Here is a 14,877-nt window from a genome sequence, read left to right on the forward strand (position 1 = left end):
CGTACAGTACTAATATTCACCTAAACACACTAAAATTCAATAAATACGTGCTAAAGTAGCAATAATATCAAATAGGATTACTTAACTGAAATGTATTGCTAGAAGTAAGAAAATGCAACATATACACTTTGCCCTTTCTTCACATGTTGGACCAGGACTCAACCACTTCCTACACTGTCTATACTCTCCCACGACTGCCTGTACTTTTGTTTCCTTCTGGGTGTTTTAACAGAAAACTATAATCTTTTGTGTGTCGAGGGACGTGCTTTATTTCTGGGATCAGAAGTTGCCAGCATCTTTACTTATTCAACATTCAAAATAAACTCCAAAGAAAATAATATATATAGCGTATTTACGCGAATAATCCCCGCACCCTAACTTTAGGCAGGCTTATTTTGAAAAAATGCCAACTTTGATGCTATAAAACCGCATCCCAATTTCGTGCCTCAAAATTTTTAAAAAATGTGCTGGTATTTACGCGGATAATACCCGCAACCGAATAATCCCGCACCCTAAATTTAGGAAGGCTGATTTTGAAAAAAAATAATGCCAGCATTGACGCAAATAAAACTCGTGCCCCAATTTCGTGCCCCAAATTTATTTTTAAATGTGCGGGTATTATTCGCGTAAATGCGGTACTTAAATGATACCTAGTAAGCCAACCAACACGTAATCAAAGCACTGCACTGTCACGCAAAAGAATGTGTAACTACATCACAATATTAGCCGTAAGTTTGACGAAATCACGTTATCCTTAGATTTTTACAAGTAGACATGCACTGTTACATGTTTCATGTTACACGACACTTCACACTGGTTAAAGAAATGATCGTGACGAATTTCGGTTTTGGCTGATTCAACAAAGCGACTGTGAAGAAATATACGACTACGAGATCCACAGTTGATGAAATTTGAAGTAAGGTAATCTCCGCCAAAGAGTGAGACAGAAAAATCCCACATGTCAGACTTGGTGGATCTGAAACCAACTTAAAGGTGAATCACAACATTCAAAGCTTGGGAGAGAGAAAATAATTTTGCATACAAAATCTGAAAATTTTCAATAATTAAAAAATGTTCATTTAAAAATTTCTCAGAACCCTATCAAAGGCGTACGGTTTGACATTCGAACCGTACACCGTACGTAAAAAGCAAAGCAAAGTTTTCTCCGTACAGGCCATGAAGGCCCTTGGAGGAGTGGAAGGTAAAGGCTTCCACTCTCCTTAACCTCGGCACTTGATGGGTTAGCTCTACGCACGGCCGCCTTTGCCCCCAGGAATTAACCTGGTACTCATTTTTGGTGTAGGCTGAGTGAACCTCAGGAAATCTCGCTTCTTAAATTTGCGACTTCCTGACGGGGATTCGAATCCACGTCCTTCCGGGCGAACCGAGCATGCCTTTGCCGCCTCGGCCAGGTAGCCCCTGTACACCGTACAAGTTCGAAAACCGTAAATGTACGATTGAAATCATACTTCACTCAGTTTGAGAAGCGCCAAAATTGGCTTGTAAATAATGAGTAAAAGAACGCAATGGGAGAGCCATACAGTGTCAAAAAAAAAAAAGAGGACACTCGAGTCATCTACCAGAAGAAAAGGAAGCTTTTAGGTAGAACTTTCCCGGTCTCCGAAAACACAAGCATGTCAGAGTGCGCTACACTGAACGAGCGCTAAATGACTTTACTCCTCTTCGGGAACTGAGGTGTTAATAGTCGACGCCAGCACCACATCTCAAACGCCTTGAGTTCCATCACTTCCACTTTTCGCAGGGTCCATGTTTCTCCACACAAAACTTTTCTTGAGTTAGCGTCATCAATTCCCCAGCACAATTGTGACCATGGCAACGAGTGTTCGTCTATGACATAGACTCTATGTGTACTACAGTAAGTCATTAGCGCCATCTTCTCACTGTGCGCTTTCTTCCTGTAACTAAGAGCTTGAGAATATCTCGTATCAAGTGAACCACGCTCTGCTACTCAGTCCAGAATTAAAATCATTGAACCGGCTGGAAAACGAACCCAGGGCCTTGGGATAAGAGACAGACACGCCACCTCTACATCACAGGTCTGGCTAATAATAATTAGATTCGTACTTTATTTGCGAGGTGTAAAATGTCCTTCATTTTCTCAAAATTCATGAGCCTCACCGTTCTAACCCCTGCATGTCGTAAGAGGGGACCTGCCAAAGAATCTACACTCGTTCTCTCGTCTTGTAAGCCCAAAAAACATATCCATGATTCTATGCTTTTTCCGTACAACAGTACGGCTCCATGGCTAAGTGGTTAGCGTGCTGGCCTTTGGCCACAGGGGTCCCGGATTCGATTCCCGGCAGGGTCGGGAATTTTAACCATCATTGCTTAATTTCGCTGGCACGGGGACTGGATGTATGCGTCGTCTTCATCATCATTTCATCCTCATCACGAGGCGCAGGTCGCCTACGGGAGTCAAATCAAAAGACCTGCACCTGGCGGGCCGAGCATGTCCTCGGACACACCCGGCACTAAAAGCCATACGCCATTTCTTTTCGCACAACGGAGAAAATGTACAAGCGGGAAGTTCTTTTCTTTCTGTTTAAATATATTTTCATAATTTAATTGAAATTCTGTTGCTTTTGAAACTAATTGTTTACATAAGTACTAAAAATGGTATTCATTTGTGGAGTGTTCACAAATTCTTATTCAAGGAGACAAGGTTAAATCCGTAATATAATATGAAGGCAAAACTGAAAGTATGACGCATTTTGAGAAGGATTGTTGTTATTGTTGTTTTTGTTATTGTTTGAGTCATCAGTCTGTAGACTGGTTTGATGCAGCTGTCCATGCCATCCTAGCTTTTCAGTTCTACGTAACTGCTGCATCCTGGATCTGCTCTAATCTGCTTGTAATGTTCATGCCTTGGTCTATCCCTACCGTTCTTACCGCCTACACTTTCATCAAAAACCAACTCAACAAGTCCTGGGTGTCTTATTATGTGTCCTATCATTCCGTCTCTTCTTCTCGTCAAATTTTACCTAATCGATCTCTTCTAACCAATTCGATTCAGTATCTCTTCATATTTGTGATTCGACCTATCCATTTCATCTTCAGCATTCTTCTGTAACACCACATTTCAAAGCTTCTATTCTCTTTCTTCCTGACTAGTTATCGTCCGTCTTTTACTTCCGTACAATGCCACGCTCCAAACGAAAGTCTTCAAAAACATATAATTCCTATACAAATGTTCCGAGTGAGCAAATTTATTTTCTGTGGAAGATGAAAGAGTGACATTCTTGACTGAATTAATGTCTTCTTTCACCCTGGCGCTAATAAGCCTTTTTGTCATGCCAATATATGAGCGACCACATACCACAACCACATGGAACTTCATACACGCCAGGTGTTTCAGGTAAGGTAAGGGCGTATTCTGCCCGAAGGCAGGTCCGAACCTCCGCAGAGGTGTGCCTGAGCCGGAGTATACGTACGGTAGGGTGGCTAGTTCCTTTCCGCTCCTCCAATCCCTTACCCCCCACCAACAGTGCGTGGCAACCCATCCAAATCTTGACCGCGCCCAATGTTGCTTAACTTCGGAGATCTCACGGGATCCGGCGTTTCAACACGGCTACGGCCGTTGGCCCAGATGTTTCAAGGGGTCGTTTTTCTGTGATTGGTTGAAACAGAGGTTTTAACTTCCGATCTGTGGCTCTTTAATGTCTTATAAATTACGACTTTATTTTATTTTTCGTGAATATAGGGAGTGACCGCTAAGGCTGCCCCTCGACCTTTTACGTTCTTACAGATGCTGACGGCAGACCCGAAGAGTGCTGGTGAGCGTAAGGTACTGCCCCCTGGTGAGGCGGAGAAGTCCACTAAACTGAGCACTATCTGGAACTTTGAGGGCGTCCTCAAGTACTCACCCATCTTCTATGGTTACTACACGAACAGAGATGGCACTGAGAAAGGTTACCGCCTGCCCTTCGCTTACTTCATGACAGGGTTGGCCGTCTATGTGTACAGCTTCGTGGCCACACTCCGCAGGTGAGTGATTCTTGCATTAAGTAACAAACCTCTGATGTAGTGCAGTTCTTTCTAGGTGTAAATCACCGAAGTGGGTGAGCTGTATGCACTTATTCAATGACTGTAAAACCCCGATAAGACTTTGTCCAAAGGACTGCATGAATAACGCGTATTAAGCAGGCAGAAATTAAGCAATATAATATGTATATTTTAATTTTTTATATTTCTCATTGTACAGGAGAATATATACTGTTGTATCCTTTTACTTAAACACGGCAGTAAAATAAAATGATCATGATGCTTGTTGTTTAAAGGGGCCTAACATCTAGGTCATCGGCCCCTAATGGTACGAAATGAGACGAAATGCGATGACAATGTAAAAGTACAAAATTCATCCAATGAGCAGAATTTTTAAAAAACATGATGATGAAGAATGAATATGAATTTAAACAATCATTGGATCCGACCCGCAATGCCTCACCTTCCCAGAAACTATACTACTGACGAAGGGACTGCTTCCAAAGCACAATCCCGAATCGATGAAGCTTGTTGTCTAAAGTAGTTCAATATCCAGGTCAACGGTGCCTTATAATGACAGTTATCGCTAGTAAAGTAAAACCAGTCCGCCTCTGTGGTGTAGTGGTTAGTGTGATTAGCTGCCACCTCCGGAGGCCCGGGTTCAATTGCTGGCTCTGCCACGAAATTTGAAAAGTGGTAGGAGGGCTGGAACGGGGTCCACTCAACCTCGGGAAGTCACCTGAGTAGAGGGGGGTTCGATTCCTACCTTAGCCATCCTCGAAGTGGTTTTCCGTGGTTTCCGATTTCTCCTCCAGGCAAATGCCGGGATGATACCTAACTTAACGCCACAGCCGCTTTTTCCCTCTTCCTTGTCTATCCCTTCCAATCTCCCCATTCCCCCGCATCGCAGGTGAGGCCGCCTGGGCGAATTACTGGCCATCCTCCCCAGCTGTATCCCCGACCCAATGTCTCACGCTCCAGGACACTGCCCTAGAGGCGGTAGAGGTGGAATCCCTCGCTGAGTCCGAGGGAAAAACCGACCCTGGAGGATAAACAGATAAAGAAAAAGAAGAAAAATAAATTGTACAAAATACTGGGAATATTAGCTTTTCAAACAGCTCCTTACGAATTTTTCAGAACTATTTTTCCGCTAAAAAATATAAATTATTGGAATTGATTCGAAAATGAACATTATTGAAGACATCTTAATTTGTGGGAGATGTGGAATAATTTAAAAAAAACGTCCATCGGCGGGATTCGATCCAGTGATCCCACGCTTACGAAGCGGAGTTCTTGCTGCTGCCCAACGAGCTCGTCTTTTTTGGCAAACATAGCTTGCACATAAGTGTACTGAAATTTTGCATTAATTAATTTCTCGGAAACGGCTGAGAATTGCGCCTTACTGCTTGCACCTGTTATACTTCTGGTCATGCCCTACACATGTACCAAAGATGGATCGAATCCGTCACCCATGCGCCATAGCCTCCCCTCGCTAGCTACAAAATAACCAAATAATATTATCTCCAAAAAGGGGCCCGGCTCCATGCCTAAATGGTTAACGTGCTGGCCTTTAGTCACAGGGGTCCCGGGTTCGATTCCCGGCAAGGTCGGGAATTTTAACCATCATTGGTTAATTTCCCTGGCACGGGGGCTGGGTGTATGTGTCGTCTTCATCATCATTTAATTCTCATCACGACGCGCAGGTCGCCTACGGGAGTCAAATCAAAAGACCTGCACCTGGCGAGCCGAACATGTCCTCGGACACTCCCGGCACTAAAAGCCATACGCCATTTCATTTCCAAACAGGGACATATTTTTTATATTGTACGAAGGCCTCCTATAGGAAATGTCTAGGAACTGGACAAAAAGCATGTATTACCCAGCATAGCATAATAAATTACGTTAGCACATTTTTGTGAAATACAATGAGATTACTGTAAAAGGTACATCTGTTACGAACACTTTAGCCTTAATGATAGGAACCATCCTGTAGAATTGTGGGACTACTTGCATGCAACCCTCCCTGCCCCATTCGATTAATTGTCTTTAGGCTGTATACTGTTCCAGGATGGCAGAGAACTCGAGGATGAGCAAGCTGTCAGAGAAGGACGACGAATGTATCTTCACGTGGAAGCTGTTCACCGGGTGGGATTACATGATCGGCAACGCAGAGACCGCTCACAACAGAGTAGCCTCCATCATCTTGGGCTTTAAGGAGGCATTGCTGGAAGAAGCTGAGCGCAAGAGGGATGCCAGAAAGTAAGGGGTAGTAAGTAGTTACTAGGCAGTGTCAGTTTCCAAAGGAAAAATAACTATTTATATAGTAATTAGTAAGCATTCATTAAATTTGAAATGAACTTGCAATGTTCAGTACATAATGAAGAGGTTTTTGTTTTTTTGTTTTTGCATCACGCTGATACAGACAGATAGGTCTTATGGTGATAATACTAATAATAATGTTATTTGCTTTACGTCCCACTGACTACTTTAAAAGGTTTTCGGAGACGCCGAGGTGCCGGAATTTATTCCGCGAGAGTACTTTTACGTGCCAGCAAATCTACCAACACGAGGCTGACGTATTTGAGCACCTTCAAATGCCACTGGACTGAGCTATGATCAAACTTGACATGTTGGGGTCAAAAGGCCAGCGCCTCAACCGTTTGAGCCATTCAGTAGGGCCTGAGCGTTCTTGTTTGAATATTCTGGCAAACTATAGTTGAATAAACAAGGGTGCTTTTCCACTGCTTCTATCACGATCTGATATAATACAGTTGAATTATACGAGTTCTGAAAAATAGCACGAGCGCCTGACTCGAGTCGGGCCACGCAACTGACAGGCCAATTGCAAGCAATCGTCCGCATTCTCCTTATCGATGTTATACACTGTTAAAAAAGAAGTATATCTGTTTATTAAACAGTATCAATCAGATGGAACTGTTGTGTTCTTTTACACTTCCTTTAACTGTGTTTCTTACTTCTTTTAACTGACAGGCCCGTCGTTTGTGAGTTGGTCATTTGTAAGTTGATCGACGAACGCGTTGCAGTCACGAGAACTGGGCAGTTAACAGGGGTTCGACTGTAAAACGACTCCCACCCAACGTTCATGTGACATTTTTTTTGAGTCGGATCGGAGTTGCGTTGCACTGGTGGACGAAGGGCCTTAGAGATCTCCAAGAAAGAATTTCAGTCTTACTGCACCATAATCTATTTATGTGTGATAGTAGTTACTTTCAGTATGTGTTTTTAAATCAGAGACATTTTTATAAATGTAAATAACAGGACATTGAGGAATTACTTTCTAGAACTCTTGACAGTTTGATGTTACATATGATATTTTATTATAACTTTTTATCTGTATGTATGTAATCATATAATGGTTCTTGATTTTAACATTTGAACTGAAGATGACTCTATAATGAGTTGCAACTGGCCCTCTAGTGCAATAAAACTAGTTCTGTACATTAGTGATGGGACATTCGATTCATTTTACTGAATCGATTCGTTTGATTCCGTTCACGTTACTGAATCGATACAGTGATCCGATTCACGGAACATTAGTCACCGCTCCTACTGCAACTGTGTAGTATGTGCTGGTACGAGAGCAGCAACAGCATTCAGTGCTCGCAGCTGCCATCTGGTCTTCATATTATGAACTCCTTTCTTAGAAAAACATGCTAGTCACTCTAATACATCGAAGGTTTCCGGCGACGCAGGGTGGGAAATGTTAGGATTAGGAAGGTAGCAGCCATGGCCTGAATTACGGTACAGTCCCAGCATTTCCTGGTGTGAAAATGGGGAAACTACGGAAAACCATCTTAACGGCTGCCGACGGTGGGATTCGAACCCACCATACCCCGAATGCAAGCGCATAGCTACGCGATACTAACCGCACGACAACTCGCTCAGTCATTTTCTATCAGCTGCGGATTTTTTAAATCGTCATATTTTGTATAGGCTACCCGAGATGTACAGTAGCCCGCTGGTTTTCTGATTCAACATACTGTAGGTTAAGTTATTGCGTCTGACCACATATGATTGAAGTCTTGTGCAACGATGTGACATATGGACTGAGAGAATACTGAGCCGTTCTTCCCAATATAAAATAAGTACTTTTGAGTGGTCATGAGCATGACTTATAGTCATAGGGCAGGCTAGAGTTGAGTTTAATTGTCAAATGTCAACTGTTATAATACTAAGATTCATTAAACTAATAAATAGTATAACCTAATAGCCTACCTACTTACTAGCTCCTTCAGAATTATGTTTCGACTACCTTTTTAACATTGTAAATAAATCCATATATTATTTAAACCTCCCGGTAAGAAGAGGACAATGAATGCAAATGGGAATTATTTTCAAATGAGCCGAGCTCGAGAGTCCATTATAGCATACGATTCTTTCAGTGAACCATGGCTCGCTGTATGTCTCGCTGCTGCGGAAGCTCGGCTCTCCGCGTGTCCAGTGAGCCGATAAGGAGCCGTGTGTTATCTTGTGTCTCACTGAGCCGTGCTCGTTCACGATTCTTTCGGTGTGCCTTGGCTCACTGTATGTCTCGCTGCAGCGGAAGCTCGGCTCTCCGCGTGTCCAGTGAGCCGGTAAGGAGCCGTGCGTATCTTGTGTCTCACTGAGCCGCGATCGTTCACGATTCTTTCGATGTGCCATGATTCACTGTCTCGCCGCAGCGGAAGCTCGGCTCCCCGTCAACGTCCATTGAGTGCGCCACTAAGCACTGTCCGCTGGGAGTAAGCTGAATCGTGTGCCGTGAGCTCGCCGTTCCTGTGAATCGATTCCCTCGGACACTTGAATGAATCGATACACTGCTTCGAATCATGCATTCAGTAGCCAACACTACTGTACATAACAAGTGTTGATTTGGTCGAACATCTTGTTTTTCTTACAAGGTGCCTTATGTTGCACTGACTCAGTCTTATGGCAACTATGGGACAGGAAAGGGCTAGAAGTGGGAAGGAAGCGGCTGTGGCCTTAACTGAGGTACAGCCCCAGCATCTGTCTGGCGTGAAAATGGTAAACCACGGAAAACCGTCTTTGGGGCTGTCGACAGTGGGGTTCGAACCCACTCTCTCCCGAATACTGGATACTGGCCGCACTTAACAGACAACAACTATCAAGCTCGGTAACAAAATCTGTTTAAGATAGTTTTGAAGTAGGTTAACATCAACGCGAGAATGATAACCATTTATCAAGACAAGCTGAATGTTTTGAGGTGTTAGTGGTGAGATGACACGGCATGACATTAGTAGATGAATAAACTTGAATGGAGCTTTTAAAGCAAGAAAAGATCATAACATCAAGATAAGGTTGGAATTCAAGATGACAAACTGGGGCAAATATTCACTTATAAGACAAGGAGTAAGGGGCTGGAATAATTATCAAGGGAGTTGTTCGATACATTTCCAAATTCTTTGAAAACGTTTAAGAGAAGGCTAGGCAAACAACTGATAGGGAGTCTGCCACCTGAGTGACAGCTCTAAATACAGAACATTGATTGATTGATTGATTGATTGATTGATTGATTGATTGATTGATTGATTGATTGATTGATTGATTGATTGATTGATTGATTGATTGATTGATTGATTGATTGATTGATTGATTGATTGATTGATTGATTGATTGATTGATTGATTGATTGATTGATTGATTGATTGATTGATTGATTGATTGATTGATTGATTGATTGATTGATTGATTGATTGATTGATTGATTGATTGATTGATTGATTGATTGATTGATTGATTGATTGATTGATTGATTGATTGATTGATTGATTGATTACATCTCTACTATAACCACTTCACCCCTGACTGACCATGTTCCAAGAAAAAAATTTCTCTACCTGTTCTATATCTATTTCTTCTAGTATAAAGATTTTTTTGCAGGTTCGTAGTAAAATATCACTGTCAAACGATTAACATGATTATTCATTTTCTGGTCTCATAATAGATGGGCTGTGTCTGCGCGGTTTTTATCTTCAATCACTAATGATCTCCATTAAGGGCAGTCGCCCAGGTGGCAGATTCCCTATCTGTTGTTTTCCTAGCCTTTTCTTAAATGATTTCGATGGAATTGGAAATTTATTGAACATCTCCCTGGGTAAGTTATTCCAATCCCTAACTCCCCTTCCTACAAATGAATATTTGCCCCAATTTGTCCTCTTGAATTCCAAGTTTTTAATGCAATTCTTTCCTCTTTTATGCTATTTTCTCCTTTCTTCAGATTCGCCTACAGTACCTTTATTATGTGTATATTTCTGAACATTCGTTTATGTTTGCTACAGTATTACCTTCCATATCACAAATCTTCTAAGATATTCTGTAACACATGACTCAAATTATTATTATCATAAGTAAAATAATGGATTTTAAGCAGGCATTTAAAATGTCAAAAATAGGCATTACAGTGAAAATTGAAATCTATAGATTAACTAGCTGATGTACCCGTGCTTCGCTACGGAATTCTACATTGTATACAGAATTCTAGGCTAGGTAGTGTACACGTTGTGAGCAAGATTGTATTAAATTGTATAGCTCTTAATGTTACCCTAGAAACGCGACGGGGAAATCACCAAACGTCTTTTCTCATATGAAGACTGTGTTAGGGAATTTTCATTGTAATGATAGGCCTGCTTGCCTACCATCAGTCACCACCAGGTTGGGGAGTTTTCATTATAATGGCAGACACTCACTCTCCACCAGCCATTGTACATCCTCAGAAGGACTGTCTTAGTGGTTTTTCCAACTGAAATGAACATAGGTCATTGCAATGACGTCAGTAGGAATGGCACGATTAAAAGCAATACTTTCATATTAAATACTCCATCAAATGAAAGACCACACACTTTCTCACTTTTAACGAACAGTACTATGCTGGAATTCCAGAGGTGGAATGACCAAGTCGCAGACAGTTCTGATCCGTGAACACTCTTCGTCTTTTTTCTGCGGTGCGGGGGGAGGGGGGGATGGCGAATAGTGGAGAGTCCCAGGGCAAAAACTATGCCTTCTTACTCATCTGTTTCCAAGGAGTACCTGATGAGTCGGAAAATTTCAATTCACTACAATGGCAACGGGAAAACCTATCTGATTTCCTCCAAGCCAGAGGAGAAGCCCCCTCTTCACTGCTAATTTGGAATTAAATGAATGTAGAATTTAATAAAAGTGAAGAGGAAGAAGGTTTTCTTAAGAAACGGCTCTTTTCAGGTTTGACTTTTGAGTTATTTAGTGAATTGTGGTGCTATAATTTGAAATAGGCTTAAATAGTAATTCTAGACCAGGTCATACTACTACTAATACTACTACTACTACTACTACTACTACTACTACTAAGTGAGCCTCTGCCGTGAGTGTGCATACAGCTCATTCAAAACAGCGCGTCAGAGTAGGGATCGAATAACTGGAATACTATGATGAACCAGTGTGTTACGTACCTGCAGTATCAGAAAATGTATGAACCAGAGGGAAAGGAAAATGAAAACCTACAACCTGTTTTCCAGTCATTGACCGGGTCTGGGATGTAATAAATGAAGCATATATATATATATATATATATAGGCTGTTAGTACGATGGGGTCGCCACTCCCAGTGATATATTAATGACTGACAGATGCTATGAAATGAGAATGGAGAGTGTTGCTGGAATAAAAGATGACAGGGAAAACCGGAGTACCCGGAGAAAAACATGTCCCACCTTCGCTTTGTCCAGCACAAATCTCACATGGAGTGACCGGGATTTGAACCACGGTTACCAGCTGTGAGAGGCCGACGCGCTGCCGTCTGAGTCACGGAGGCTACATGAACCAGAGGAATGGCATGCTAAAGAAGAAAGTTTTCCAACTCCCCAGCTATTTCCCGCCTATGTTCAGTCGGGCTGTTATACTCGGTACGCAGTAGTAATCCCATCTATCGGAGTTGAGCGGGACCATAAGAAACGAAGAACATCGCAACAAACAATGGTCAATGTAAAGTTATTGTTGATCAGTAACACACAATGGTCAATGTAAAGTTATTGTTGATCAGTGTTATGCGCTTTCGATATTGTAGGCCTGCTGAAATACCACTCTTATCATAGTCGGTACAGAAAAACTGAATAAAACATAAATGATCAGACCGAGCTCGATAGCTGCAGTCGCTTAAGTGCGGCCAGTGTCCAGTATTCGGGAGATAGTAGGTTCGAACCCCACTGTCGGCAGCCCTGAAAATGGTTTTCCGTGGTTTCCCATTTTCACACCAGGCAAATGCTGGGGCTGTACCTTAATTAAGGCCACGGACGCTTCCTTCCAACTCCTAGCCCTTCCCTGTCCCATCGTCGCCATAAGACCTATCTGTGTCGGTGCGACGTAAAGCAATTAGTAAAAAAAAAAAAAAATGTTCAGATATTGTATTGTCTATAACTTTTGTTATGTAGTACTTTTCGATAGCACCAATAAGGTAGGTACCGGTATTTAAAAATTAAATTTTAGGCGCTTTCCCCTAAACTACCATTTCATCTCGGGCGAATACAATTATTTACAGCCTAGACTGTAGTTTCTTATTCCCCGACTCTATATAGCGGTTTTCATCAGATTCTGTTAACCCATTTTCTCGTGGCTAGGCGTTGATATGAACTTAGCAACAAAACTACAAATTCATTAATATCTGTGTTATCAGAGCCGGTACGGTAAAAATGTATAAGACATAATTGATTGGAAATTTAATTCTATATAACTTTAGTTATATAGTATTTATCGATAGGACCGCTAATAATATAAATATTCGAGAATTATATTTAAGGCCTTCCCCTAAACTACCATTTCACTCGGTGTGAATAAAATTATTTATAGCCTAGATTGTAGCGGCTCATCCCCCGACTTTACATACCGATTTTCATTAAATTCTCTTCAGCCGTTTTCTCGTGATGCGTGTACAGACAGATAGACAGACAGACAGACAGACAGACAGACAGAAATTACGGAAAAGTAAAAAGTACATTTTCTTGTTACTATGGACATGACCGATACAGAAATACTGTTCTTTTCAAATTCTGAGCAATGTACAGACAAAACTCTTATTTTATATATATAGATTTCTTTGGTTTGTCTTTACCCTTTCTTTAAGTTTGTTAATTATTTGCTTCAATTTTTGTTTTTCTTTTTACTTAGTATTTGAGGGTGGTTTGATTTTTATTATTATTGCGAGGGACTTGCTTGAACATGTGAACTTGATTGATTGCTGCTCTGCAACGAACGATATTTACCCGGTTTAAAGAAGTGTTAACGTAGAATTATTCATGAATTAGGTTCATATTAATGATAAATGTGTTAAGAATTGGTATTTAATCTGATAATGATTTTATCACAATGATTTACATGAAAATTTGGTTTCAATTCTCACCTATTTCCTAACTTAGTCATTCAGTCACCGGTGATTTTATTCAACATCATATTGAAACATCTTAAAATATTTTATCTTAATTCAATTTAATTGTTTATAACTTATTATTATTTGGGTCACCTAGTAATTTCAAAATTTCAACAGGAAGGATTTTTATTTATCATAATAATAGTTTTGCATTTCCTCACTTGCAGTTGGAGAGTCATTGGATGCAGAGTGCTTGTCAACCTCTCGGTGCTGGTTTTATTAGCATCATCAGCGTACGCCGTAGTGCTAGTGGTCAACCGGTCCACCGAAGATGGAGCTAATGACACTTGGTGGAGGCAGAATGAGATAACCGTGGTACTCTCTCTGATCTCATTCGTCTTCCCCATCATCTTTGAACTCCTGGGACTCATGGAAAGTTACCATCCTCGTAAGCAGCTGAGGATTCAGTTGGCCAGGTAAATAAATGTGCAGTCTTGCTTTCACATTGTTATAGTATTTTGTGGACAGGAACAGCTGCACAGCTTGTGACTTCAATTTCATCCAATGACTTTGAGATTAAGATGGAGTTGAAGTATTGTCCGTTCCTTGCTTTTTCTATTTTATCACACTTCATTTCAATTATTATCAAAATTCCTATGGAAAAGTTTCAGTTCACTTCTTATTAAAATAAATAAGATTTAACCCCCTCGACTGCCTAAAAAAATTAGAGAAACCATTCAATCGCTAAAAAATAACAAAGCCTCAGGAGAGGATCAAATAACTGCAGAACTGTGGACAAATGCAGGAGAAAATTTCATCAAAAAACTTCACAAAATTATGTTGGACATTATGTAATCTGAAAGGATACCCGAGGATTGGAAACTGGCAGTAATACACTCCATACACAAGAAAAAGAAGTAAATCTGACCCTGTCTCTCTTCTAATCACATATAAAATTCTCTCCAAAATTACACTAAACTGTGCAGAGCATTAACAGGACCATCAAATTAGTGAATACCAAGATGTATTCAGAAAGGGGACGTCATATGCAGAGCAAATTTTGACTCAAAAAAAAAAACATTATAGCATATTTTGGTAAAACATCTAACAGAAATTATGTCATCATATTTCTCGACTTCAAAAATGCTTATGATAGTATTGATCACGTTTCACTACTTAATGTTTTAACATAATTTGGACTTGACCAAAAAACAAGAAATACCGGTATTATAAAGTATACGCTGACTGAAGCAAAAGCTAAAGTAAAGTTTATGGGTGGATGTAGCGATGAGTTTAAAATAAATACAGGTGTATTCCGACTGTCTTGCAAAAGTTGTTGGAGAGTGGAAAAAAGCAGGTGCATCATATTGTGTTGCTCGGACTTCATCAATATTTTAAAATTTGGATTGTAAATTGAAACCTACCAGATTGTTTAATTTATTATATGTTGTACATAAGTGTATGTTTTTCCATTTGGATCGTGGCTGAAGATGACCCAGTGTATATGGGGTCGAAACTAGT

At 40.8% G+C, this 14,877-nt stretch overlaps 1 protein-coding gene across 1 annotated transcript in view; it reads left to right on the forward strand.

The window, feature by feature from the left end:
- Positions 1–14,877, forward strand: part of LOC136884131 (transmembrane channel-like protein) — a 129,008-nt gene that overhangs the window by 75,642 nt on the left and 38,489 nt on the right. The window contains 3 exon segments of the mRNA XM_068229803.1: positions 3,767–4,005; positions 6,070–6,261; positions 13,584–13,832. Of these exon segments, the coding sequence (XP_068085904.1) occupies positions 3,767–4,005; positions 6,070–6,261; positions 13,584–13,832 (680 nt within the window).

This window comes from Anabrus simplex, chromosome 12 (assembly GCF_040414725.1).
Source record: "Anabrus simplex isolate iqAnaSimp1 chromosome 12, ASM4041472v1, whole genome shotgun sequence".
Lineage (NCBI taxonomy): Eukaryota > Metazoa > Arthropoda > Insecta > Orthoptera > Tettigoniidae > Anabrus > Anabrus simplex.